General features: G+C 45.9%; 1 protein-coding gene across 1 annotated transcript in view; it reads left to right on the top strand.

Annotated features, from left to right (window-relative positions):
- COL4A1 (collagen type IV alpha 1 chain) overlaps positions 1-24,542 on the top strand; it is a 185,302-nt gene that overhangs the window by 136,732 nt on the left and 24,028 nt on the right. The window contains exons 29-37 of the mRNA XM_054970138.1: positions 1,303-1,400; positions 9,968-10,118; positions 12,703-12,816; positions 14,043-14,210; positions 20,496-20,585; positions 21,642-21,794; positions 22,504-22,602; positions 22,772-22,861; positions 22,988-23,127. Coding sequence (XP_054826113.1) covers positions 1,303-1,400; positions 9,968-10,118; positions 12,703-12,816; positions 14,043-14,210; positions 20,496-20,585; positions 21,642-21,794; positions 22,504-22,602; positions 22,772-22,861; positions 22,988-23,127 — 1,103 coding nt within the window. The remainder of the gene's footprint in view (positions 1-1,302; positions 1,401-9,967; positions 10,119-12,702; positions 12,817-14,042; positions 14,211-20,495; positions 20,586-21,641; positions 21,795-22,503; positions 22,603-22,771; positions 22,862-22,987; positions 23,128-24,542) is intronic.

Here is a 24,542-nt window from a genome sequence, read left to right as displayed (position 1 = left end):
GGCTGGTTTGGGCTGGCCATGAATGGGCTGTGGGATGGACATCAGGGAAGGAGCAGCTGGCAGAACCCGCCATGCCCTCCTTCTTCTGCTGCTGGCAGAGTCTGCTCTAGGAAGGGAGAGGACAACTTAGGCCAAGGCCTCCAAGGCTGAATCCACACTTCTTATGTTCTCCCAGCATTTTTCCACTTGTTCAGTGCAATTCTCAGTGCTGTTCACACTCTCTCAACTTAATTCCGCAAGTCTTATGTGTTTCCTTCGCTGTGGTTTCAACGCTTGTTTTTGGTTCTTTTGGATGTGAATGCTTAGAATCGGTTTTCAAATGCCCACCCCCTCTAACCACCCCCACTTCAGTTCCGCTGTACAAAAAAGGAAAACCGTACTGAATACAAGGGAACACTTATTGGCACCACAAATGCCTAGGACTCCATGGCCGCTTCGACGTCTTTTTTTTTTGGTTTGGAATTAAGGGAATATCGGAAAAATGATGTTTTAACTTGGGTAAATCCTGATTCTTAGCAGCCACTTCCCCCAACAAAGCGATCTTTCTTAAGTGCTTCCTTTTTAGATAATTTTTAAATTGCCCGCCAGAGATAGGAACCAATGAACACAAAGAAAAATTGGTGCACGAAATTTCTATTTTCTGATGTTTCAAAACAGCAATTTCGATATAGTGGAAATCTTTTAAAAAAAAACAAAAAAGGGGGTTGGTGCGGGTGAGCTAAGCCCCACCCACTATGGCGCAATTTCCTCCAAACATGTGAACATTGGGTCTCGCAAGGCATACACAATTTGGCCATGAATGTTAACAGTGGATTGAAAATTGCGGGATAAGAACTAACGCAATCTTTGCGTTTGAAAAATGGAAAATAGGTGAGTGTGGATTCAGCCCAAGTCTGGCCAGCCAACACATCCTGATTTGTAGTAAGCTCAGGAAAATGCCAAGTTTAACTCTCCCTTCTCTAGATTATTACCACATTTTTGATGCATATCTCCAAATTTGCCAGGAGTTAGATTTCTACTGTCATGCTGTGAAAGGTCTAATATTGATCTTCTCTGAAGTCTTTCCTAGTTGCATTCCATTACTCATATTCAGGGCTAAGATAAACCTGGGCTTTTACTGTCTGCTCTAACAAACATCCTTCAGTTGTCTTCATCAGTTGGCCACCACCAGCCTCAATTTTCTCTTACCTTAAATCAAAGCAATCCTTGTGAGGTGTTTTATTCAGCTTTGGGGATAGCTGTGGGAATTTAGTATGGTCTGCTAGCAAAATTATCTGAGTGATCATGTATTTGGTTTTGTAGGTTTCCCAGGTCAGCCAGGCGCTCCTGGTCCAACTGGGGAGAAGGGCAATCCTGGTTCCAGCGGGTTACCTGGTGCACCAGGGTTACAAGGTCTCAAAGTAAGTGGGGGCTTCTTGGGCTACCTTGGGAGAGTGGCAACAACTGAGGGTGGCGATAATGACCACTCAAACACTTGCCACCTTTGCATGGCCACGGGAGCTCTTATTTTCCAGATGTTCCTCATGTTGTGGCAAGTCCCACCAGACAACATCTCTGCCTCATCCGAGTGCAGGGCCGGATCGAGGGGGGGCAGGGGGGTAGCCTGCCTCTGGCACCGCCAAAGAGGGGGCGCCGGTCGCAGCTGCCAGCTGCCCGGGAAGCTGAGCGCAGGCGTTGGGAGACCCTTGCCAGACCCGCCAATGGGACAGCTGGCTGGCTTGCCGTGCAGGACCTCCCAGCCCAGCAAGCCAGCTGCCCCAGCGCATGCCCTCGCTGCCGCCAGCTCCGCGGCTCACCATGCGCTGGGGTGGCTGGCTTGCCGCACAGGCGGCACAGGGCAGTGGGGCACACTAACTGCACGGAGGGCCTCCTAGCCCTGCGCTCAGCTGGTCACGCAGCAAGCCGGCCACCCCAGCACCTGGTGATCCGCGGAGCTGTCGGCAGTGAGAGCGTGCGCTGGGGCAGCTGGCTTTCCACGCGGGGTGGCTGAGCACAGGGCTGGGAGGTTCTGCGTGCTCGGCAAGCCAGCCAGCCACCCCAGCACATGCCCACGCCGCCACCAGTTCCATGGCTCACCGGGCGCTGGAGCGGCCGGCTTGCCGTGCATGGCTCCTGCCCTGCGTGATGATGTCACAAAAGTGACGTCATCACGCAGCACCGGGAGCACGCACGCGGAACGCCCGGGCAAAGTTTGCCCCAGGTGTCCGCACACCTGGATCCGGCGCTGTCCAAGTGTTATGGATAGATAGGATGGGGTGGTATGACTAAGTGGGACTTGGCAGAGACAAAGGGTGGAGGAGGATAACTGAAACATTAAAACAGAAGTCGAATATCCCACAACCAAGGTAAGAAGGAGAAATGAGGAGCCATATAGTCAAAGAGATCAGATCGAATTTGTTTTTAAATAAATGCATAAAATTAGAGACATGTAGCCTGAGTTTTGGCTTGTTGGTTCAGATAAATGTATGACATTCGGTCCCTACCTCGCCCGCATCCTTGGCCTTCCTGTCCCCTCAATTCCCTCTTGGCCCTGAGGTTTATCCTCATGTTCCTTTCCCCACTTCCTTTTTTTGCCTTGTATCTCTGCTCTGCACATAATTACCTCAGGTCACTTCGTATCATGCCGTCGCCCTCTTCTGTCCTTTTTTCTTCAGCCATTTCCTTCAGCCATTATACCTCATTTGCTTTCTACTCCGTGTCAGACTGTGGCTAGATAATGTCTTTCCTACAGGTTCTCCTTTGCAAGCAAACAAGAGTCCATTGTTTGAATAAGGAAACTTTACTGCAGAAATAGTTCATTATAGTCCACTGGCCTGAATAGGAGATTCAGGATGGTACAAGAGCATTGTTACCAATGAAGAGAAAAGCATGAGGTACAAAGTAACAGTTCCCAGCTGAACCAGCCTCCCCCCATAGTTCTCAAAACAACATCTTTCAGGCTTGGGAAGCCGGTCTCTCTCAAGGCCAATCTTGGGTGGAACGTTGATAGCCATAACAATCTCATTTGGAGAGAAGTCTGCTTGGGAACTTGTGCACCTGTGGAGAAAGCACTTAAACACTAGAAGCATTAGAAAATGGAGTCAGTACAGCTCATATACACATTGAACCTGACATTCTGCCCCCTTTAAAATAAATCCCCCCCCAGGTTTATATGGATAGCGAGCATGAAAAGCTTTGGTTAGTCTAGGAGCATGAACATGTACAGAATTCACCCATTCATCGAACCCAGAGTCAAAGTCCTTCCATCTGATGAGGTAAAACAACTGATTGCGTTTGAGTTTAGAGTCCAAAATTTGTTGTACCTCGTAATGTATTTGGTCATCTATCAAAGTAGGGATGGGTGGAGCCTTGACGTGCCATTTATCATCTGTTGGGGCCTTCTTCAGCAGGCTGACATGGAAGGTGTCGTGGACATGGCGAAGGTTTTTGGGTAAATTTACAGCAACAGTCACTTTGTTGATTACTTTGTGCACTGTAAAAGGTCCGAGGAACTTCAACGCCAGTTTGCGGCTGACTTGTGCTAGTTTTAGATTTTTGGTGGATATGTAAACATGATCTCCTGGTTGCAAATCCCATTCGGCCGCACGGTGGCGATCTGCATATTTCTTATAATCTTGCTTGGCTTTCTCTAGTTGTTTTTTAATGAGAGTCCAGTGCTGGGCTGCCTCCTCCCATCATGAAGAGACATCTGGCGAAGTCGGTGCAAGGGAGGGGGGAGCGTCTAATGGAAAAGGATTGAAGTGGGCTGCATACACAACCTTAAAAGGGGCTTCTCCCGTAGATGCATGTACACTGTTGTTGTATGAAAATTCTGCTAGAGGGAGGAGGTCTGCCCAGTTATCTTGCTGGAAATTAATGTAACAACGAAGAAATTGCTCTAGGATTTGATTAGTTTTTTCCGACTGCCCATCGGTTTGCGGGTGGTGGCTTGAACTGATTCCTTGCTCGATATTCAACATCTGTAAAAGCTCCCGCCAGAAGTTGGCAACGAATTGTCCGCCGCGATCCGAAATCACCTTGGACAGAAAAGAATGTAATTTTACAATGTGTTTTAGGAATAGATCTGCCAGTTTCCGAGCGGTGGGTATAGTGGTACATGGGATGAAATGAGCTTGCTTGGAAAATAGATCCACTACCACTAAAATGCAGTTGTGTCCCTTGGAGACTGGTAAATCAGTGATAAAGTCCATGGATATTGTCTCCCAAGGTCTACTCGGCGTCTCTAGGGGTTGCAACAGACCTGGAGGCTTTTCTTTACGGGTTTTGGCGCTGAGGCAAATGGGGCAGGAGGCTACATATTGGGAAATGTCTTTGCGCATGCCCGGCCACCAGAACTGCCGTTGTATTAAATGTAGCGTTTTCACGTAACCGTAGTGCCCTGCGGTGGGGGCATCATGACACCGCTGCAAAACCTCTTTCCGCATACTGTCGGGCACATAAAAGCGGTTTCCTGCTAGCCAATCCCCCTGCTGGGATTGATTCAGTTTGGCTTTGGGTGCTTTATCCCCCTCCTTTTCCACCTCAGCCTTAAGTTTCGATTTCCATTCTTGGGAACTGGTTGGGAGGGGCTGAATTGTGCGGCTGCGTGTAGTCACCACGCCTCCCAATTGCGTAGGTGGGAAGACTGTATCTATAGTCTCCTCCCGTTTGCTTTTATGTTGGGGCATGCGCGATAGGGCGTCTGCAAGAAAATTGGTTTTGCCTGGTAGGAAGTTTAAGGTGAACTTGAATTTGGAGAAAAATTCGGCCCACCGTAATTGTTTGGCATTTAGTCGGCGGGGACTTCGGAGGGCTTCCAAATTTTTATGGTCTGTCCAAACTTCGAATGGGTGGCGCGCCCCCTCCAACCAATGCCGCCAATTCGTGAGGGCAGCCTTTACTGCAAAGGCTTCCTTCTCCCACACATTCCAATTTCTTTCAGCCTCAGAAAACTTTCTCGACAGGAACGCACAAGGTCGAAGCTTCCCATCCTCCCCCTTCTGCAATAGCACTCCCCCAATTGCAGTATCGCTGGCGTCGACCTGCACTATGAAGGGGTAGTTTTCATCGGGGTGGCGGAGAACGGGTTCTGTTATGAACTGCATTTTCAAGCGTTCAAAGGCTAACTGGCAATCCGGTGTCCACGGTAATTTAGAGTTGGGCTTTTTTGCTTGATTCCCCTTGTCTTTAGTTCTTAACAGTTCCGTCAGGGGAAGCGCGATTTGCGCGAAGTTTGCAATGAATTCTCGGTAAAAGTTGGCAAAACCCAAGAAAGATTGCAGTTCTTTACGGGTAGTGGGAGTTTGCCATTCTTGGATCGCCTGTATTTTGGCTGGATCCATTTTTAAGCCATCTTGGGATATACAGTAACCAAGGTTAGGCAGTTTGTTATTCATTAGGGTGGCCAGGACTTTTTTGACCAATTCTATATGGTCCTCTTCTGATTCTGAATAAATTAACACATCATCCAGATACACCACCACTCCTTTATACAGAAATTCATGTAGCACTTCATTTATCATGGACATGAATACAGACGGAGCTCCAGTTAATCCAAAAGGCATAACTAAGTATTCATATTGTCCAAGAGATGTATTAAAAGCGGTTTTCCACTCGTCCCCGGCTTTGATACGGACATGGAAGTAAGCATCTTTCAAATCTAATTTTGTAAAGATCTTACCTTGAGCCACGACGTTGAGTAGATCTCGGACGAGCGGGATGGGATAGGCGTTGTTGGTTGAAACAGCATTAAGTCCTCTAAAGTCTGTGCAAAGTCGGAGTCCTCCGTCTTTTTTCTTTACGAAAAGTACCGGTGCCGCATGGGGACTATTGGCTGGACGAATGAATCCTCTCTGGAGATTGGTGTCAATAAACTTTCTGAGTTCCTCCCTTTCTTGGAGACTCATAGGGTAGAGTTGGCCTTTTGGGAGCGAGGCTCCGGGTAAAATCTCTACCGCACAATCGGTCCGTCTGTGCGGGGGTAGGGTATCGGCTTCCTCTTCGGAGAAGGCCGGTAAGTAGGTCCAGTAATGTTTAGGTATTTGGTTTATTTCTTCCTGTGTAAGGAGGGCCGTTTCGGTGTGGGTCGGATTTGTACCCCAATTTTGATTCCATCGATGGTCTTTGCAATTGGCGTGACTGAAGGTGACGCTACCTTCTGCCCAATTTATGTAGGGGTTGTGATCGCAGAGCCACTTGCTGCCCAGAATTAGTGGGTATTTGGCGGTGGTACTAATAACAAAAGATCGTTTTTCCCAGTGTTGGCCCATGCCCGTCACCACCGGGATGGTTTCAGTGGTGACGGGGCTCATATTGGTGCCATCCATTTGTTCGAAAATGACTAGATTTTTCAATTCCCGCACTGGTAACACCAGTCCATTAACCAGGGCGGGGGCAATGATGTCCCTAGAGCAGCCTGAGTCAATTAGGGCTTGTACACGGATATGCATCTTTCTTTCAGGGTTTAACAAAGTCACTGGTATAAACAATATGGACCCTTGTGGTCGGTCCCTTATTGGGACGGACCGAGGGTGGATCTGCCGTTTGGGTCCCTTTACGACAGATCCATCTCGTTTCCTGACTGTGGGCTTTCTGGATTCTCTTCTCCGTTTAAGGCGGTAGGGTCGTATTCCATGAGTTCTTCCGCCTCTAACCCCCTGTCGGGGACATTTCGTTGAGAGGTACCACGGCCCCTGCCCACTCTGGGAGCTGGTGTTGGGCGTTGCGCTGGGGGAAACGGAGCAGGGGTTGGACACCGGAGTTGGAGCGGAGGTCTCTGCACAGGCCGGTATGGACATTGTGCTGCAAAGTGACCGCTTTGCCCACATTGCAAACACAAACCTTGTTGCCATCTAGCATCTCGCGCTCCTCGGGCAGCATATCCAGTGCCCCGTCCTCCCTTCTGCAAAGTTAGGGGTCGTCTTTGTCCCGATTGTTGTTGTTGCTCAACTAATCGGACTTCTAATATACGATTCTCAACTTCACAGGTTAGTTGAATCCATCCCAATAATGTAGGAGGATTATCTTGCATGAGAGCTCTATCTAAAAGTTTCGGGTTTAATCCCTGTTTGAACAATATTATTTTAGTGGATTCTTCACACCTGGGGCATTTGGCGGCTAGTTGTCGGAATTTTGTAACATAGTCTCTGGCCGACATGCCGCCTTGTTTAAGAGCTTGCAACTCCGTTCTGGCTCTAGTCTCTTCTAACGGGTCCTCGTATTGTGCCCTTAGCGCATCTACCAACCCTTGTAAGGTATTAAGTTCTGGGGCCCCCACATTATATAGTCCTACATACCAGTCTGCTGCTCTGCCTTGAAGCCGTGATCCGAGATGTTCGATCTGGCTGGCCTCACTTCCGAATAGATGTCCCCATCGATTGAAGAACTGTACCACTTGCACTAGGAAAAATCCCAACTTGGAGGGATCTCCATCAAAAGTGGCTTCCAGTTTCACCCAGCCCATTGGGAGATCATGTCTTGGGGCTGTGGTGGTGGTGGGGTAGTAGTCCATCGGAATGGATAGCTGCGTTTGCGGTGTGATAGGAGGCTGCTGGGGGGGTGGGGGTTGTTGGGGCCGGGGTTGTGGCTGCGGAAATGGTTGCCCGGGCCCCCCCGGCTGCGGCAGCAGATGCGGGGTCGGTTGAATTGGTGGCGGTCTCGCCGGCTGAGCTGGCGGTGGGCGCGCCGGTTGGGTTGGGGGTGGCCGTACAGGTTGGGCCGGAGGTGGCTGCTGGGGTGCGGGTTGAAGCGGCCGAAGTGGGGGAGGCCTTACCGGTTGATCGGGAGGCGGTAACGTCGGTTGCGCTGGTGGTAGCCTTACAGGCTGCTGTGGTGGTATTTGTTGAGGTCGGAGTGGAAGGGGCCGCTGCGGTGAAGGTGCCGGACCGCACGGGCTTGCCCCTCCCGGCGTTGTCAATCTCGGACCTGGAAGTAGTCCTCGGGGTATGGTCTGCAGAGGTTGACCCCCCCCCGGAGGTTGTTGCAAGGGGGTTGTTGTATGCGTTTGGTGTGGTGTCTCCCCCCCTTGGAGGAGCTGGACGTTCTTCCTGCTGATCCGGTTGGAGATTTACCAGAGAAGTTGGGGGGGGGTATTACCGGAGTAGTTGATCCCGTCGGGCGGGTTGGTTCGCCTTCGCCCTCTCCCGGGACTTCTATCTGGGTATCTCCGGGACTGGGGTCTTCAGGGACTTCTGTCGGAGTATCTCCGGGGCAGGAATCTTCCTCTTCCTCCGTGTCAGATGTAGACCCCTCAGGATCGTCTGGGCACAGGTTATCGGAATCCCCTTCACCTCCTGTCCCTTGTCCGTCCGTGGTTGTCGGCTGGACTGGGGCGGGCTCCCGCGGGTTGGAAATGACGCTTTGGAGGGTAGCTATTTGTAGAGCCATTTCTTTGGGTGATGGCCTCTCTCCGTTTCCCGTCACCATTACTGAGAGTAGATGTATGGCATGAGCTAGGCTTTCTTCCATATCGGCTATCCTAGCTTCTAGTACTTGAACTCTACTTGGACCCGGTTGGTCCGTTGGTCTTTCACTCAGTGTAGATGAGTCTCCCACGGTGGTGGCCACCGGGGTACTCGGCCTCCATGGTGGAGGGTCTCCCTGATCGTCTTGCGACCTCGCTGCTAGAATTCCTTTGGCCAGTCCTGTAACTGCAGAAATGCCGGAATCCACAGCCAGGGTATGACTTTGCATTTGTACCCAACGTTGTTCGGAAATCTCTGGTTGTCCCGTCCACGGGGTGACTTCCGAGTAGTCCCAACTTAGGACTCCGCAGCGGGACGTTTCCCATTCCATCTGTTCGGTCGTCCTGTTCCAAAATAGCCATGGTTGGCTGCTGTCCTGCTCAGGGACTGTCTCTAGGCTTCGGCGCCCATCCATGGGTAACGGATGGAGCATCCCGCTGGCTCTGCGTTCTCTCGTTTCTCGAGGTCTGGGTCCCCACTCCGAGGGTGTAGGCACCAAGAACAGTGGAATGGTGGTGGCCGTCGGCTTTTCACCCTCACTGTCGAGATCGATGAGAGGAGGGGTGGTAGTTGAAGCTCCGTTCCCCGCCAGTGCAGGGCCTTGAGGTTGCAACTGTTGTTCGCCGAGAGACGCATACGGATCAAACAAAGGATCCCTGTCCGGGACTGCTTTGGATTCCGATGAGCCCGGCTTAGACATGATTGGTAACAAAATGTCAGACTGTGGCTAGATAATGTCTTTCCTACAGGTTCTCCTTTGCAAGCAAACAAGAGTCCATTGTTTGAATAAGGAAACTTTACTGCAGAAATAGTTCATTATAGTCCACTGGCCTGAATAGAAGATTCAGGATGGTACAAGAGCATTGTTACCAATGAAGAGAAAAGCATGAGGTACAAAGTAACAGTTCCCAGCTGAACCAGCCTCCCCCCATAGTTCTCAAAACAACATCTTTCAGGCTTGGGAAGCCGGTCTCTCTCAAGGCCAATCTTGGGTGGAACGTTGATAGCCATAACAATCTCATTTGGAGAGAAGTCTGCTTGGGAACTTGTGCACCTGTGGAGAAAGCACTTAAACACTAGAAGCATTAGAAAATGGAGTCAGTACAGCTCATATACACATTGAACCTGACACTCCGTTTCCCAGTTCTCTTTCTGTCTCCCCTCTCCCTTCCTGCTGTCTTCAAACAGCCCCTCTTCTTCCTAACCTCTGTGTGAAAATTTTATTCATATTATTTATTTATTTTATTCCAGATTTTGGCAGCATTCTATGGCTTGCAGCTTCATCCACTCAAGCTAGGATGTTTGTGCTCATTCCATAACATCACAAGAGCTCAGTAAATGATTGAGGGAAGGGGGGGGACAAAAGCTCACAAATAGTAGCCAGTTTTCACATTCTTAGCCTAACGTATCTTTGCGTTTTGTTAGCATCCAGCTGGACATACAGTAGCTTTCATCTGATGTTATGAGGGTTGGTCCTGTTTCTGCCTTTGCTGTTATCAACAGTGATTTATTATTCCTATGTTAAGGGTGATGCTGGAGTAGGTCTCCCAGGTCAGAAAGGATTTCCTGGACCAAAAGGACGAGATGGATTTCCTGGAACAAAAGGGGATCAAGGGCTACCTGGTTTACCAGGAGAAAAAGGATTCCCAGGTGTGCCTGGGCAACCAGGTCTCCAAGGTAACTCCTTTGTTGTGTGTGTGTGTGTGTGTGTATGTGCATGTGTGTATACGTGCGTGCACACATGTGCCATCAAGTTGCAATTGACTTATGGAGACCCCAGCGAGGAGCTGTCAAAGCAGCTGAGAAGCAGAGGTGGTTTGCCCATTACCTTCCTCTGCAGCATCTCCCTTGGTGGTCACCCAGCTAAGTAATGACCCTGTTTAGCTTCTGAGAGCTAAACTACAAGAGATGAATTAGACGAGGAGGAGCATGTGAAGGGAGTCAAAATGTTAGCCAGGAAGCTGAGTTTTAAAAGAGATTGGAAGGTTTTGTCAATTTCCCCTCCCTTCAGAGCCAGGGACAACTCTGCTCAGAAGATTTGTTTATTTCCTCTTCTCCTCTTAGAAGGGGAGGTGAAACTGATGGAGCCTTCCAGAGGCAAAGAGGAAATTAACAAACCCTCTGAGCAGCAATCTCTCTGGCTCTGTATAGAGGAGAAATTGACAAAGCCTCCTAATCTCTTAAAACTCAGCTTCCCGACTAATATTGCGACTCCCTTCATGTGCTCCTCCTCGTGTAGTTCGTCTCTTGTAGCTTGGCTCTCAGATTTAAAGAGATCAGACGATACCATGCCGCCTTCCCCCCACAACTCCTTTATTATGATTGGCTAAAATAGTATTATGGTTAATTTTCTCTGTGTAAAAATGCAAATGAGGTGAAATTTATAGCCAGCTTGTCAGATAACTTGCCTTGCACCACATTTTATGAAGTTGGAGGCATAGGTGGATTTCACAATTATGAAGAATGAATGGCAAATAAAATTTGTGAAGAGTTAGCAACTTCTGGACCTTGAAAAGATACAGTTATTCTGGAGATGAAGAGCAGGCCTTAACTGCATTTTGTTTGGGATGAGCCCCACATTTTTCTGGGACTAGAAAACATTTTGAAATGTGGTGCTGGAGGAGAGTTTTGCAGATACCTTGGATGGCCAAAAAGACAAATAAGTGGGTACTACATCAAATCAAGCCTGAATTCTCCCTAGAAGCTAAAATTACAAAACTGAGGCTGTCGTACTTTGGTCACATTATGAGAAGACAAGATAATCTGGAAAAGTCAATAATGCTAGGAAAAGTAGAAGGCAGTAGGAAAAGAGGAAGACCTAAAATGATATGGCTTGACTCAATGAAAGAAGCCACGTCCTCCAGTTTGCAAGATCTGAGCAAGTCTGTGAACAATAGGACATTTTCGAGGCCTTTCATTCATAGGGTTGTCAGAGGTCGGAGGTGACTTGACGGCACATAGCACCCGCAGACAATGTCAATCGATTATGAGGGTATTGACTTTAGGGGGCCTTCCAGTGCAGCAGATAAAGGATGGCATATGGCAACAGCATAAAACTATACCAATGATTTATTTGCTTATTTATTTGCAAAATTTATATCCCACCTTCCTGTTCAATCAGAGCCACTAAGGCAGCCAACAATTAAAAGCAAAACATTATAAAACAACATTAAACCAATTAAAGCCAAAACTAAAATATATATGTAGAAACACAGATACGGCACTTAAAACACAGGGCAGAAAAGAGAAGGGGATGGCTCTTGAAACAAAAAAAGTTTTCACCCACCAGCAGACCACAGCGATGGAAGGAGACAGAGGAATACACCTGGGGTGGGAGTTCAACGATTTTTGTGCTATGGCTGAAAACGTATTTTCTTGGGTTGCCATCTGCCTAACCTCAGAAGGTGGGCACTGCCAAATCAGAACCTCACAAAATGAATGTAGTGGCCAAATAGGTTCATATGGGCTGATTCCGCACACGTTGGATAATGCACTTTCAATGCACTTTATCAATCGTTTGTTCTGCACACAAAAAAATCCGTTCCAAATGATCTATAAAGAGGATTGGAAGTGCATTATCCAACGTGTGTGGAATCGGCCATGATGGGAGCAGGCAGGCTTTAAGGTATGCTTGTCCCAAACCATATAAGGAATCAAACCTTTGAACTGAGACCAGAAATTGGGAGCCATTGTAGATAAGCCAGGAATGGAGTAATACGCCTAATGACCCACTCCAGCCAACATCCTGGCTGCAGCATTCTGCATTAATTGAAGTTTCTGAAACTTTCAAGGGCAGCCCGACATACAGTGCATTGCAACCATCTAATTAAGATGTTATCAGGGCACGTAGGATTTGTGAATTATTCTAGGTTTCGTCTTTGTGGCGCTGAACATCTGGAGGATAACTTTCCTATTGTGATTGATTTGACCACCTGGGGGAAAGGGCACTTGGGAAAGAGCTAATGTCATTTCCTTCTTTCAGGATGCTTGATTTGATGGTTTTATTGCTTTGATTTTGAACTGAACTGCATTTTTGTATGTGTTAGCCACTTTGAAGACTGACAGTGCAATCTGAACAGGGTGGCCTCCGAAGGGTGTAATTCTGCTTAGGAGAGCACTGCTGGAAGCAAAAAAGCAGGCTGTCAATTGAATATGAACGAACGAATGAACGAACGAACGAACGAATGAATGAATGAAGACTGTACAAGAAGCTATCAATTGACTCTGAATGAAAGATAATGTCGTTCGATTTTTCATTTAGGTGACCCTGGTCCTGCTGGATCACCCGGCCTGCAAGGCTCTCCCGGTGTGCCAGGAATAGGCCCTCCAGGCCCTCCAGGTTCACAAGGGCAAACTGGGCCTCCAGGACCAACTGGTAATTTTTTGCTTTTTATCTCCTGTTCATTTACATTTGGAATAAAGATGGATGGGGCTGACGGCCTTAAAACCAAGCACATTTGCTTGAATTTGCGCAACTAAAAGCTTTTCTTAATCATCGGTATGGCTGTTTGCATTTCTTAACATTTGCTGTGAATCTGGGCGTAGCGCAGAACTGTAGGAAGGTTGCTTTTAGAAGACTTTGATTTCTTCTTGTAAAAAAATTGAAATTTAAACTTGCTGGTACACTTTTTGAGGGAATCATATGAATGTATGGGCATGCCATCAATTTGCAACTGACTTAGAGCAACACCAGCAAGGGGCTTTCAAAGCACGTGAGCAGCAGAGGTGGCTGGCCGTGGCCTTTCTGTGCAGAGCAACTCCAGCCTTTCATGATATTCTCCCATCCAAGTACTGACCCTGCTTCTGAGATCTGATGAGATAGGGCTATACCATGCCATGAGATCTGATGAGACAGGGCTATACCATGCCGTGAGATCTGATGAGACAGGGCTATACCATGCCGTGAGATCTGATGAGATCGAGCTATACCATGCCATGAAATCTGATGAGACAGGGCTATACTATGCCATGAGATCTGATGAGACGGCTATACCATGCCATGAGATCTGATGAGACAGGGCTATACCATGCCATGAGATCAGATGAGATAGGGCTATACCATGCCATGATATCTGATGAGCGAGCTATACCATGCCATGATATCTGATGAAACAGGGCTATACCATGCCATGATATCTGATGAAACAGGGCTATACCATGCCAGGAGATCTGATGAGACAGGGCTATACCATGCCATGAGATCTGATGAGACAGGGCTATACCATGCCATGAGATCTGATGAGACAGGGCTATACCATGCCATGAGATCTGATGAGAATGGCTATACCATGCCATTTCACCCCCCTCCTCCCCTTGTGGAAATCATAGCTTTGCTTTATTATTGCATAGCACTGAAAGTACAGATTCCTCTGATGAAATTGTTACATTATAGGGGCTTTTCTTTCATTAATCAGCAACCTGACCTATATGTTGAAAGGGGAACAAAAATGGAGAAGGTTTTTTAAAAAGTGCTAAAAATAAAGCACTTCAAAAATGATATATTTTTTCCTAGGCACAATAGCAAGAGTGCCATGTACCACCAGCTGTATTGAATGTACGGTTTTCGGAGCTGCTGTATACATCTTTCTCTCATTATTCCAGGATCTCAAGGAATAAAGGGAGAGAAGGGCTACCCTGGTGTCCGTGGGCTAGATATGCCAGGGCCAAAAGGAGATAAAGGTGGCCAGGGACCACCTGGGCTGCCAGGTTTGCAAGGGCTTCCAGGTCTACCTGGCACACAAGGAAGAGAAGGGCAAGCAGGACTTCCAGGTACTCATTTTGACTTCTAATGAACAATAGCATGTTATGTTACTACCTCACTGATGCATTAAAACAGTTATGTTGTTGCAATATATGAAAATATTAAGAAGGAAGAAAATGGCAGGGGTGTACACTTCTGCCTTGTTTAATTTCCTTCCCCTTTCTAGAGCACATTCATATCAAAAAGCAATGGAGTAGCAGAGCCCTTAGCTACGATCCAAGATGGCATAGAAGAGCATGCCTGGGAAGTGTAAGCATTCTGTCAATAGAAGGAATCAGTTCTGCTAACGAGTTGTTTGGATGCCCTGAAAGAACCAGGGTTCATTTCGAGGGGGAACACACAGGAACGCAGTTCCTGCAGTTCCCCAAAGAGGTCACATGTCAGGTGGCCCCACCCACCTGACTTTCAGCCATTTTGGGTCCATTTTGGCCAGGATTGGGGCCAAAACAGCCTGGATCAGGCCTTTGATGGGTGGTGGATCACTCTCCTGCTCATCAGGGGCCATTTTCAGCCCCTTTTTGCCATTTTGGGCCCAATTTCGGCCCTGAATGGCCAGGATGGGGTCCAAAACAGCCAGGTTAGGTGATGTCAGGGGGTGTGGCATATGCAAATCTGTTATACCAGTGACACACTTCCAGCGATGGCAGGAGGCGTGGTATATGCTAATGAGCTATGCTAATGAGTTCCTCCAGCTCTTTTTCTATGAAATGACCCCTGGAAAGAACCAGTGGCTTTTGAGAATTGGGAACTGGCTGATTTCTTGACCCTGCCTGTTGAATCTCCCAAAAGATGATTAGTGCAAGGTTCTTCCTGAGCAGATTGAACACAAGAGAGTATACACATGATATGTGATCTCACCGCTTCTTTGGATTTAAAGCCTGCATGCTGGACCCCTAAGGCTGGCTCCATGGTCAAGAGGCACCATGGACCCTTGGTTGGGCACAAGCCCACAGAAGCCAGGAAGCCATCCAAAAGATGCTACAAAATTCTGTTATCAATGAACAGGGATTTACTTTACTGATTTAAGAATGTATAGCCTGCCCGTTCTCATGGCCTCCATGCCTGGAGCATTAAAAACAATAAAAATAGACTACGAGCTTTCAAAGAATCAGACACAATAAAACCACTTGAACTGTAATTCAATATACATTTAGCAAATCAATAAACTTTATCAAAGAAACTCCACAATAACTTTCAGTAATAAAGCTTCAGAAGTTTGCTAGCTAGAAGTGTGCGATTTGGTATTTCCAAGCCAAATATAAATTTGGCATTATTTGGGCATATCTGGATAGATCTGGCTTATTCGGGTATATTCTGATAAAACAGTAGTTATGTTCCTAAATAATCCAGATTTATGATGAACTGTGGTTTTATGAATTGTTTTAATATTTGTATTATATTTTTATAACTGCTGTACCTTGCCCTGAGCCCGCTTGTGGGAAGGGCGGATTAAAAATGTTGTTGTTGTTGTTGTTTCCCAGACTTTTCAGGCAACAGGAGGAGAGGGGAGAGAAACAGTGTTACTGAGTGTGGGTCTGCGTCGGTGTTGCTTGCTTGCCGTATGCCATTGCCAGGTCTGGCTGCTGCCATGGTGCTACGGGCTTGCTAGGGTGAATGCTGTGATTCTGTGGCTTGATGTTGGATCTGTTGGGCTTGCAGTGTCCCTGGGTTCTGCTTGGCATCTTTGAGTGACACTGGTTCTGTTGGGCTTGTAACAGTGTCCCTTCAGTTTGGTTCTCGTGGGATTCTCTGATTTGACATTGGTTCTCATGGGATTCTCTGATTTGATGTTAGTTCTCATGGGATTCTCTGATTTGATGTTGGTTTTGTTTCATTTGGGAGGTTTTTGGTCATTGGTTGCTGTTGTATGTTTGGCTAAGGCTTCCTGTGTCCTGGAGAAAGCCTTGTATCCCTCCCCCCAATAGAGAATGGAGAGTAGCTGGGGGCAGCTTGTTCAATGGCAACCAATTGGACCTTTGTTCCAATTTGATTAAAACTTGGGGAGGTCTTTAATAGACAGGAAGGACTAGGCTCCCTGCAATTTTGGTCTAGTTTGCTTGAAAAATGGCCCTTACAGCCTTCTGGAAAGAGTTCTCCATATGGAATAATGAATTTTTAATTGTATTTTTAATATGTTGTTATTCGCCCTGAGCCCGCTCGCAGGGATGGCGGAATACAAATTATAAATAAATAAATAAGCTGAATATATTCATAATTCCAAAAAAACACACCAAAATCCGAATACTATACCAGTATTTTTGGAGCCGCATATTGGGAATACTAACTATATCTAGTATTCAAATATTGAATCCAAATAACACTGAATTTTTATTAGTGTACACCCCTGTTCCTGGCTCATGTAAGCCTTGAATTCATTGATTTATGTATTCACACGTTATATGTGTCACCTTTCTGCTGAATGTATTGAGAATGACTTACATGTACTTTGTCCCTAGGAAGCGAACAGGGAAGGGCACTCAGGGACTTCTCCAGGCAGGGCATTATAAAGGATAATACAAATGAATCCTTTGGCACCTTAAAGACTCACAGATTTGTTTTGGCCGAAGCATTTCTGGGCTAGAGAATACTTGGTGAGATGCACAAAGTCGGCAGAAACACACATGCACGCAGAAGCGGGGAAAGGTCAACTGCACAGGTAATGTACAGAAAGAAGTCCAGCTTATGAGATTTCTGTGCATTTCATTGTCTTCTGACCCCACCTTTAGAAATCTGCTTCTGGCCCATGTATGCCATCTGCGAGTAAAGAACCAGCCGTGCAACTCCATGAACGTTTATTATAAATTTGCTAGTCTTTAAGGTGCCATAGGAGCCTTATTTTGTTTTGCTCTAGCAGACTAGTGTGGCTACCCCTCTGAAAACAAGTGTCTGAGTGTTACCTTGCCACTATTCTTTATTCCTTTGGTCGATGGGACTTTGATTGGATGCAGCGGGCAAAACAAGACAAGCAGGGAAAGAAATGTCTAATGTGTGGGCTTCAGTTTGGATCCTACATGTTCCTTCTGGTTGTGCAATGCTGTCCTCCGTTCTGTCCTCCCAGAGGAATGTGCTCTGCAATGGAGGTCTGCCTCTACAACTGAGAGAATTGCCATGTGACCATATTTCAATCAAGGGTTCTTCCAATTCATATTTCAAATGCAGGGAAGGGTTGGGAGAAGTTGAGGAACAAGAATCACTGAAATGATGTGAAAACCTTTAATTAGAGAAATGTGGAGTGGACTGCATAGTACCTGCTTGGTTCTCTTGGTCTGGCTTGCAGGTTTGGAGAGGGTAGCAAATCGATCCAGTGGGTGGAAGTAAAACTTCGGGCGTTTGCCCTTTGGTTCTCTCACTTTCAACACAGGGCTGTGCTTCCTTTCCTCCCCACACACTCATTGGGAACAGTAAAGGAACGTGACTTCGGGGGACAATGGGGGTCTTGTCTACCTCTTTGTGCTGTGACCCGATGCCAGGACTAGAGATGGGCATGAACAGCAATACGAACAACAACAAAAAGCCACGAACAGCTCAATCTGCTGTTCACAAACAAGCTGTTTATGAGACCCCATTCTAAACGAACAGGTGGTCGTTGCAAGCCTCGTTCGTTGCTGTTCGTCAAGCCAGACAGTCTGGCACCTGCAATCAGTTCCCTTGGCAATTGGAGGCAGGGACTGCCTGAACTCTGTCTGAACTCCTGCTGTTGCCCTGGAAATTCCAGTCTAAGTCCAATTTAGCTTGATAGGCAGGTGCTCCTTTCAAGTGTGGAGCTCCAAATTTGTTACAACAAGGGAGCAAAGAACAGGGGGGAGGGGGGTTCCCAGCTCTGACTTTGCAGACAGTGGAGAGACAGTTGCTGTTGGCATTTTGATAGAGTGCATTGGAGCTTGAATTTTCTTTGTGTGTGGTAGGATAGGGATCTACCCCTTCAAGTTCCAGGGCTGCTGCCAGGCTCTGGGCCAAGCTATTATTTATTATTGGTACCTTTCCTGCTGCCTGCTCAGGTAAGGTTTCTGGGAGTGGTGCGGTAGGGATCTTGACTTGGATGATGGCTGGATGAGAGCCTGCTGGCCTCCACGAAAAGCCAACCACGAACATGTTCGTGAACAGGGCCATGTTTGTGGTTGTTCGTGAGTTCCTGTTCATGGATGGCAATGAACAACGAACATCAAGTTTGTGGGGTTTTTTTCTGTTTGTGCCCATCTCTAGTCTGGACTTCCCTACCTTAGTTGTCATTATTAGATTTTCCTAAGCTACACAGAATATTTTGAATTGTGCAGGTATGTTTGTGTGGGTTTGTTAAGGGATTTTTTAAGGGACCCCTCTTCTAAAATCATGTGTGAGCATTCATTCAAGCAAGACATGGACACAGAAGACAAATTTACCTCAGTGGCAAATTCTTTCTGCTTCATTGGTGAGATTTAGCTACGGGTCAGCGTAAATTCGTAACAAGTGAGAGAGTTTCCAGCAACTGTAAACATCTTTTTTGTTTTCATTCCGTAACTAAGATTTCAGCCTTGGAAGTGTTACTTCTCAGAAGTGTTTCAAACTCATAACAAAAGTATGGCTCCAGCATTTGAGGTGTTTGTATTATAGTGAGATGTGACTGACTTGTCATTCAAGCTTGTATGGTGCCATGTATGCTGGGAAACGTGATTCTGAAGAGATGTTTGTAAGAATCTTTTTGACCTTTTGATTCGTTTTGTTCTGTAAACAATTTAGCATTAAAGTAAGCATAAAGTAGCTCAGACCCAGGGAACCTCATCCATCTGAGTTTTATGTAACAATAAAACTCACATGTCTCTGTATCACTGTGGTTGGTGTCTCGGATTATGAGTGATTCCGCACACGTTGGATAATGCACTTCCAATCCTCTTCATAGATCATTTGGAACGGATTTTTTTGTGTGCAGAACAAAAAATCCACCTCAAACGATTGATAAAGTGCATTGAAATTGCATTATCCAACATGTGCGGAATCAGGCATTATTTGGGTAAGCGGTAGAAGGGAAATTTATAATTGGCAGCAGAGTACTACTAAAAAAATTTCCCTATCAGGGTTCTATAGACTAACTCTGGAATAAAATTTGCAACATTCTTTAACTGAAAGAGATCATCACTAGTTCAAAACCTTCTGTTTTGCAGACCAACACAGCAGAGTTTTGTAAAGCTAAACACACAGGAGGGAACAGAAATAATGCAGTATGAGAATACGCAATCCCAGTTTTCACTGGGAAAAAATACTTTTCTGGCCCTGCTGGCTTTAGCAGGAAGTTGGACTATCTGATTGTGTATGTACCCCATTAGTTGTCCTCACCCATGATAACAAAACAATAGAAAAGTTATCAAATAAGTTACCAAATTAATTAGAAGTTGACAGATTAGTAAGAATTTTTGTTAGAATCGCTTAACATTATTGTGTCTTTCCAAGTGATCCTGGACTTTTTAAAATAACTATAAACTATTAAACTATATACAATCAAGAATTTACACTCATACAAGAAGTTAATGTTAAAATCCGTTAATAAATTCATACATCAGAATGAATAAACACATGACATGTCATAGTAAGTAACAATTGAATGCATATTAGAGCAATTTTAGTGGGTTATATCTGAGCATATATCTGAACAAATAAATGGAGAAAGTACTTGTAAATTCTAACATATTAAATTGACAGATTACTGATATATTTGCATATGTATGAAAGACCACGTAAGGAACTATTATTTTCGAGGTATTCAAAGAAAGGAAACCATTTCTCAATTAAGGTGGTTGTTCTTGGAAATTTTTCTATTTGGTGAATTTTATCATACAGCTTTTCTGATATGTAATGGTCCCAGATTTTTTTGTGCCAGTTATCAATTGAGGGTGTAGACTTAGATTTCCAAAAGGTAGCTATTGCACTCTTCGCAGCTACTAGAGTAAGGTGGCTATTAGGTCTCTTCTTGTTGTTGAAATTTGGTCTTGGTATTTGTCCCATTGGTCCAATAGAAGATTTATATAGTTTGCGGACCTTTTTTTCCAAGTGATCCTGAGAGAGATATAGTAGATGATATATATATGTAGAACTCCTCTCTCAAACTGTCTTACATCAGTTTATACGATGAATGTCTATTCTAGGAAGAGAACCTAAGAAGGCAAAGCTAAATGATGGTCAAATGGATTGTTTAAAATATATCCTTTAGACACGAGTGGGTTTTAGGTGATGCTCATCATTAGAAGTTAGACACACCAACTGTTGGATGCCAATGGAATTGCACGAAGTTTAGTCACAAAATTTTTCCAATTTTGTTTCAGGGATCAAAGGAGAAATGGGTGTTATGGGAACCCCTGGAATTCAGGGTCCTCCTGGCCCTTTAGGATCTCCTGGACTTCCTGGTGAAAAAGGTAAGAAGTATGGATAGATTAATTGGCTGAGTGAAGTCAGGTCTCTGGTTTAACTCAACTGTTCATCATTCAGTTGTTAGAGTATGTGAGTTTGCTCACATTAAACACTGAGATAGAGTAAAATATGGTATAAACATTCAGGCTGCAGTTCTCCGCTTGAAATCCAAACTGTGCCTTGAACCACATGCTGATTTTCAAAGGGAGGAAAAGGAAAATCGGAAACAATGTCCCATCTCCCTCGAAGCTTGAGACACTAAAATCAATCCCGAAGAAAGATGTAAAGCGCAACTCAGTGTCCCTCGAGGACTGAGACACTGGAAAGACAGTTGGTGCACATATTCTGGGTGACATTCTCTGATTCATGGATGGAAGTACCACAAGAGGCCACAAGAGGTTCGAGCTATGGGTGGGAGGAGGTTTGGCTGACATCAGTCAGTTATTTTACCGTAAATGTAATGAATGAAGATCAGGGGTTGTAGCTGGAAAATCCTGTAGAATGAGTTTCCTGAAGTGAACTGAGCGGGAATATCTTCTTTTAAATTATCTCTAAGGGTGGATTCAGAATACAAAATTCCTACCCAGGGACTTCCATGTAGAGATCACTATGTTGTATCTATGCAGACTGTAATGTATACACTGCCACAAGCCCGATTGCTTGCTCCTTTTGGCCGGATTCCTGCGTACCCTTCTGGATATATATCCATGTAAACGAGTTCAGGGTTATCTGGTATACTTCTCTCCCCCACCCAAAAAGTATTTTGAATTATTGAAAAATGTCCTGAAAAACAAATACCTAAAATATCGAAAAGGGAAGTGCAAGTAACTTGGATGAGCAATGCTCGATGAATCCAGTACAAATAAATTGGATCCAGTGTGGAAAATAAAACCAGGTAGTCTAAAATAAGTTAAAATTGTATTGTGAATTGAATGGGTTTTTGCAAGCCTGTAGACCAAGCCTTTCAAAGAATTGTGAAAATGCCCCTGTTACCCTCCACCCAGCATCTGTGGTCGTTCTGGTGGGACGTGTCTACTGCTCAGTGCTCATGTGTTTTGCAGGTGAATCTGGTTTTCCTGGACTGCCAGGACCCAGAGGTGACTCAGGTTTCAAGGGTGAAAAAGGTGAAGCGGGTTTGCCCGGGGAGCCAGGAAAAATGGATCACGTCGACATGGAGACCATGAAAGGGCAAAAGGGAGATCAAGGCGAAAAAGGTCTGTAAAGATGAACAGCATCTGTAACTTGCAGATCACGTCTTTTGAGTTTGAGTCATGTCTACATCATGCTTACGTACAGATTGGGCACCAAGCCCCCAGTCGGGGTGGAGAACTGCCTGCCCCCAGCTCCTGTTGCCCACCACTACTCCGAGCAGTGGCAGGAGAAAAATAACCAGCAGCACTTCACCACTTTGACTAAAAATCCAGAAGTGACATAAGGTAGCTGTAGGAATAGCAGGAAACTCTATGGTAAAACCATACAGTTTCCAACATTGTCTAGAGCTACCCTATGTCACTTTTAGATTTTTACCGAAAGTGATGTATGACCGAAGCTGGCGTTGCGAGCCCCCCTACCATGTCCCTGCCCACAATACTCTCGCTGGTTGCCAGGCACTATATGGCAACATTAAATCCCAAATCAAGTCATCACATCTGACTTCAGCCACCAAGCAAGGCCAGCCACGCAATAACCCCCTCCAGGCCAATCCACAGAATAGGTTTAAATTGTGCTTTCAATTGATCCCTCTGGTTTATGATGTTGGTATATGATAAACTGTAGTATTTGTTTACTCTCACAAAGTTTTCAGCTCCTGTTCATACCAACAGATTCCTACCATTATGTCGAGCATAGCTTCTGATACGATAGGAAGAGAACTATGAAATGAACCTACAGTTTAAACGAGGTTTTAATGGTTGTGCTTTCCAGGTCATCAAGGAGCAATTGGAGAGAAGGGGTTTCAAGGAGAGCCTGGCACAACGGGCGTGCCAGGGAAGGATGGCGATCCTGGTTTACCTGGCCAACCGGGTATGACACTGCTTTCTTCCCAGCGTAGCATCTAGCTACCACAGCCTACAACTGTTCTATGCATCATGTTGCCAAGAACATACACATGTAGAAGCATAAGCTTTATCACAGTGCATCTCAGTGAGCTGTGTGAGTTAATCCAATGTTTAATACTTCCTTTGCTATTTAGGGCTCAAAGGGGACCCGGGATCTCCAGGGTACCCTGGCGAATCGGGGCCTCCTGGGTCGAAGGGAGCCATGGGAGAAATGGGTCTGCCAGGTAATATTAACTTTTCTACCTTGTTGGTGCCTAACGTCTGTTGAATGGACAGCGCCCCAAATAGTCAGATGAAAATTCATTTGTAGCAAAGAGTATAATGTAATATCATATAACCTTTTTTCTTAGGGCACTCGGGAGAAAAGGGTGTCCAAGGTCTTCCGGGTGATCCAGGCATACCAGGATTTCCTGGACAGAAAGGTTTGAAGGGGGAGAAAGGAGAGGCTGGACTTCCTGGAATTGGCATCCCAGGGTCTCCTGGTGAAAAGGTATCCCCGAGCCTCCGTTTGGTTACACTCAGCCTCCTAAATGACAGACAAATCCTCTGCTAAATGTATTTATTTCTAATTTAACGGGGGTAAGACCCGTGTAGATTTAAGCCATTTTTTTAAAAAAGCGCTATAAGAGATACTGTTATATGTGCAGATATAAAGGGTTCAAATACAGTTTAGTATTTATCACAAGGGGCTGACAGCCAAAGATTTGCAGGGCTGTTTTTAATCAATATGTGAAAGGTAGTCTTGCTTATCTCTGTGCTGCTCCTTCTAGCAACTGCACATGCCCTCTTACCTGCCAGATCCTGGCTGATTCCGCACACGTTGGATAATGTACTTTCAATGCACTTTATCAGTCGTTTGAGGGGGATTATTTGTTCCGCACACAAAAAAATCTGTTCCAAATGATCTCTAAAGAGGATTGGAAGTGCATTATCCAATGTGTGCGGAATCACTCCCTGTCTCTCATATTGCCTTTGCTGCCTGAGCTTGCCCCTACCACCCCCTTTGTGCCATTCACTGCCTATCTAGTCTCTGCTCCTCTCTCCCTGGCTCTTAGAGCTCCTCACCCATCACCCTACTGAAATCAGCACAGAACCCTCAGTGCCAATCTACACATTACGCATAAGGGCCAGAGGGATACTTCTGTGCCACCAAATGTCCTTGGAAGGGGATGATTTGTGATGTAGAACTTTCCCCTACTCACAGGTTTCTCTGGAAACCCTACCTCAACTGCTCCCACCCCTACCCTCCATGAACTTTAAAGTTAAATATGGGATTGAGAGTTTCAGGAGAAACATGATGGACAGGATAAGAGCCAGTTTGGGTATAGTGGTTAAGAGCGGCGAGACTCTAATCTGGAGAATGGAATTTGATTCCCCACTCCTCCGCTTGAAGCCAGCTGGGTGACCTTGGGTCAGTCACAGCTCTCTCAGCCCCGCCCACCTCACAGGGTGATTGTTGTGGGATTAATAATAACATATTTTGTAAACCACTCTGAGTAGGTGTTAAGTGGTCCTGAAGGGTGGTATACAAATCAAATGTTATTATTTATTATCAGGGCTTTTTTTTCAGCAGGAACACAGTGGAACGGAGTTCCAGCATCTCTTGAAAATAGTCACATGGCCGGTGGCCGCACCCCCTGATCTCCAGACAGAGGGGAGTTTAGATTGCCCTCTGTCTGGAGATCAGGGGGCGGGGCCACCGGCCATGTGACCATTTCCGCCATGGGCGAAAACTCCCCCCTTGTTCCAGCTGACCCAAAGCGACGTCATTGTGTGGTCCTGAGTTCCACCACCCCTTTTCCCAGAAAAAAAGCCCTGTTTATTATTAAAATTAGCCCCCACGCGTGCATGCTGTTTCTTTTTTGCCAGTTGCTTTGTAGCTAACTTTGCACACAGCTGTATGTG

Source organism: Eublepharis macularius, chromosome 1 (assembly GCF_028583425.1).
Source record: "Eublepharis macularius isolate TG4126 chromosome 1, MPM_Emac_v1.0, whole genome shotgun sequence".
In the NCBI taxonomy this organism is placed as follows: domain Eukaryota; kingdom Metazoa; phylum Chordata; class Lepidosauria; order Squamata; family Eublepharidae; genus Eublepharis; species Eublepharis macularius.
Note: the sequence above shows the minus strand (reverse complement) of the source record. Positions and strands in the feature narration are given on the sequence as shown.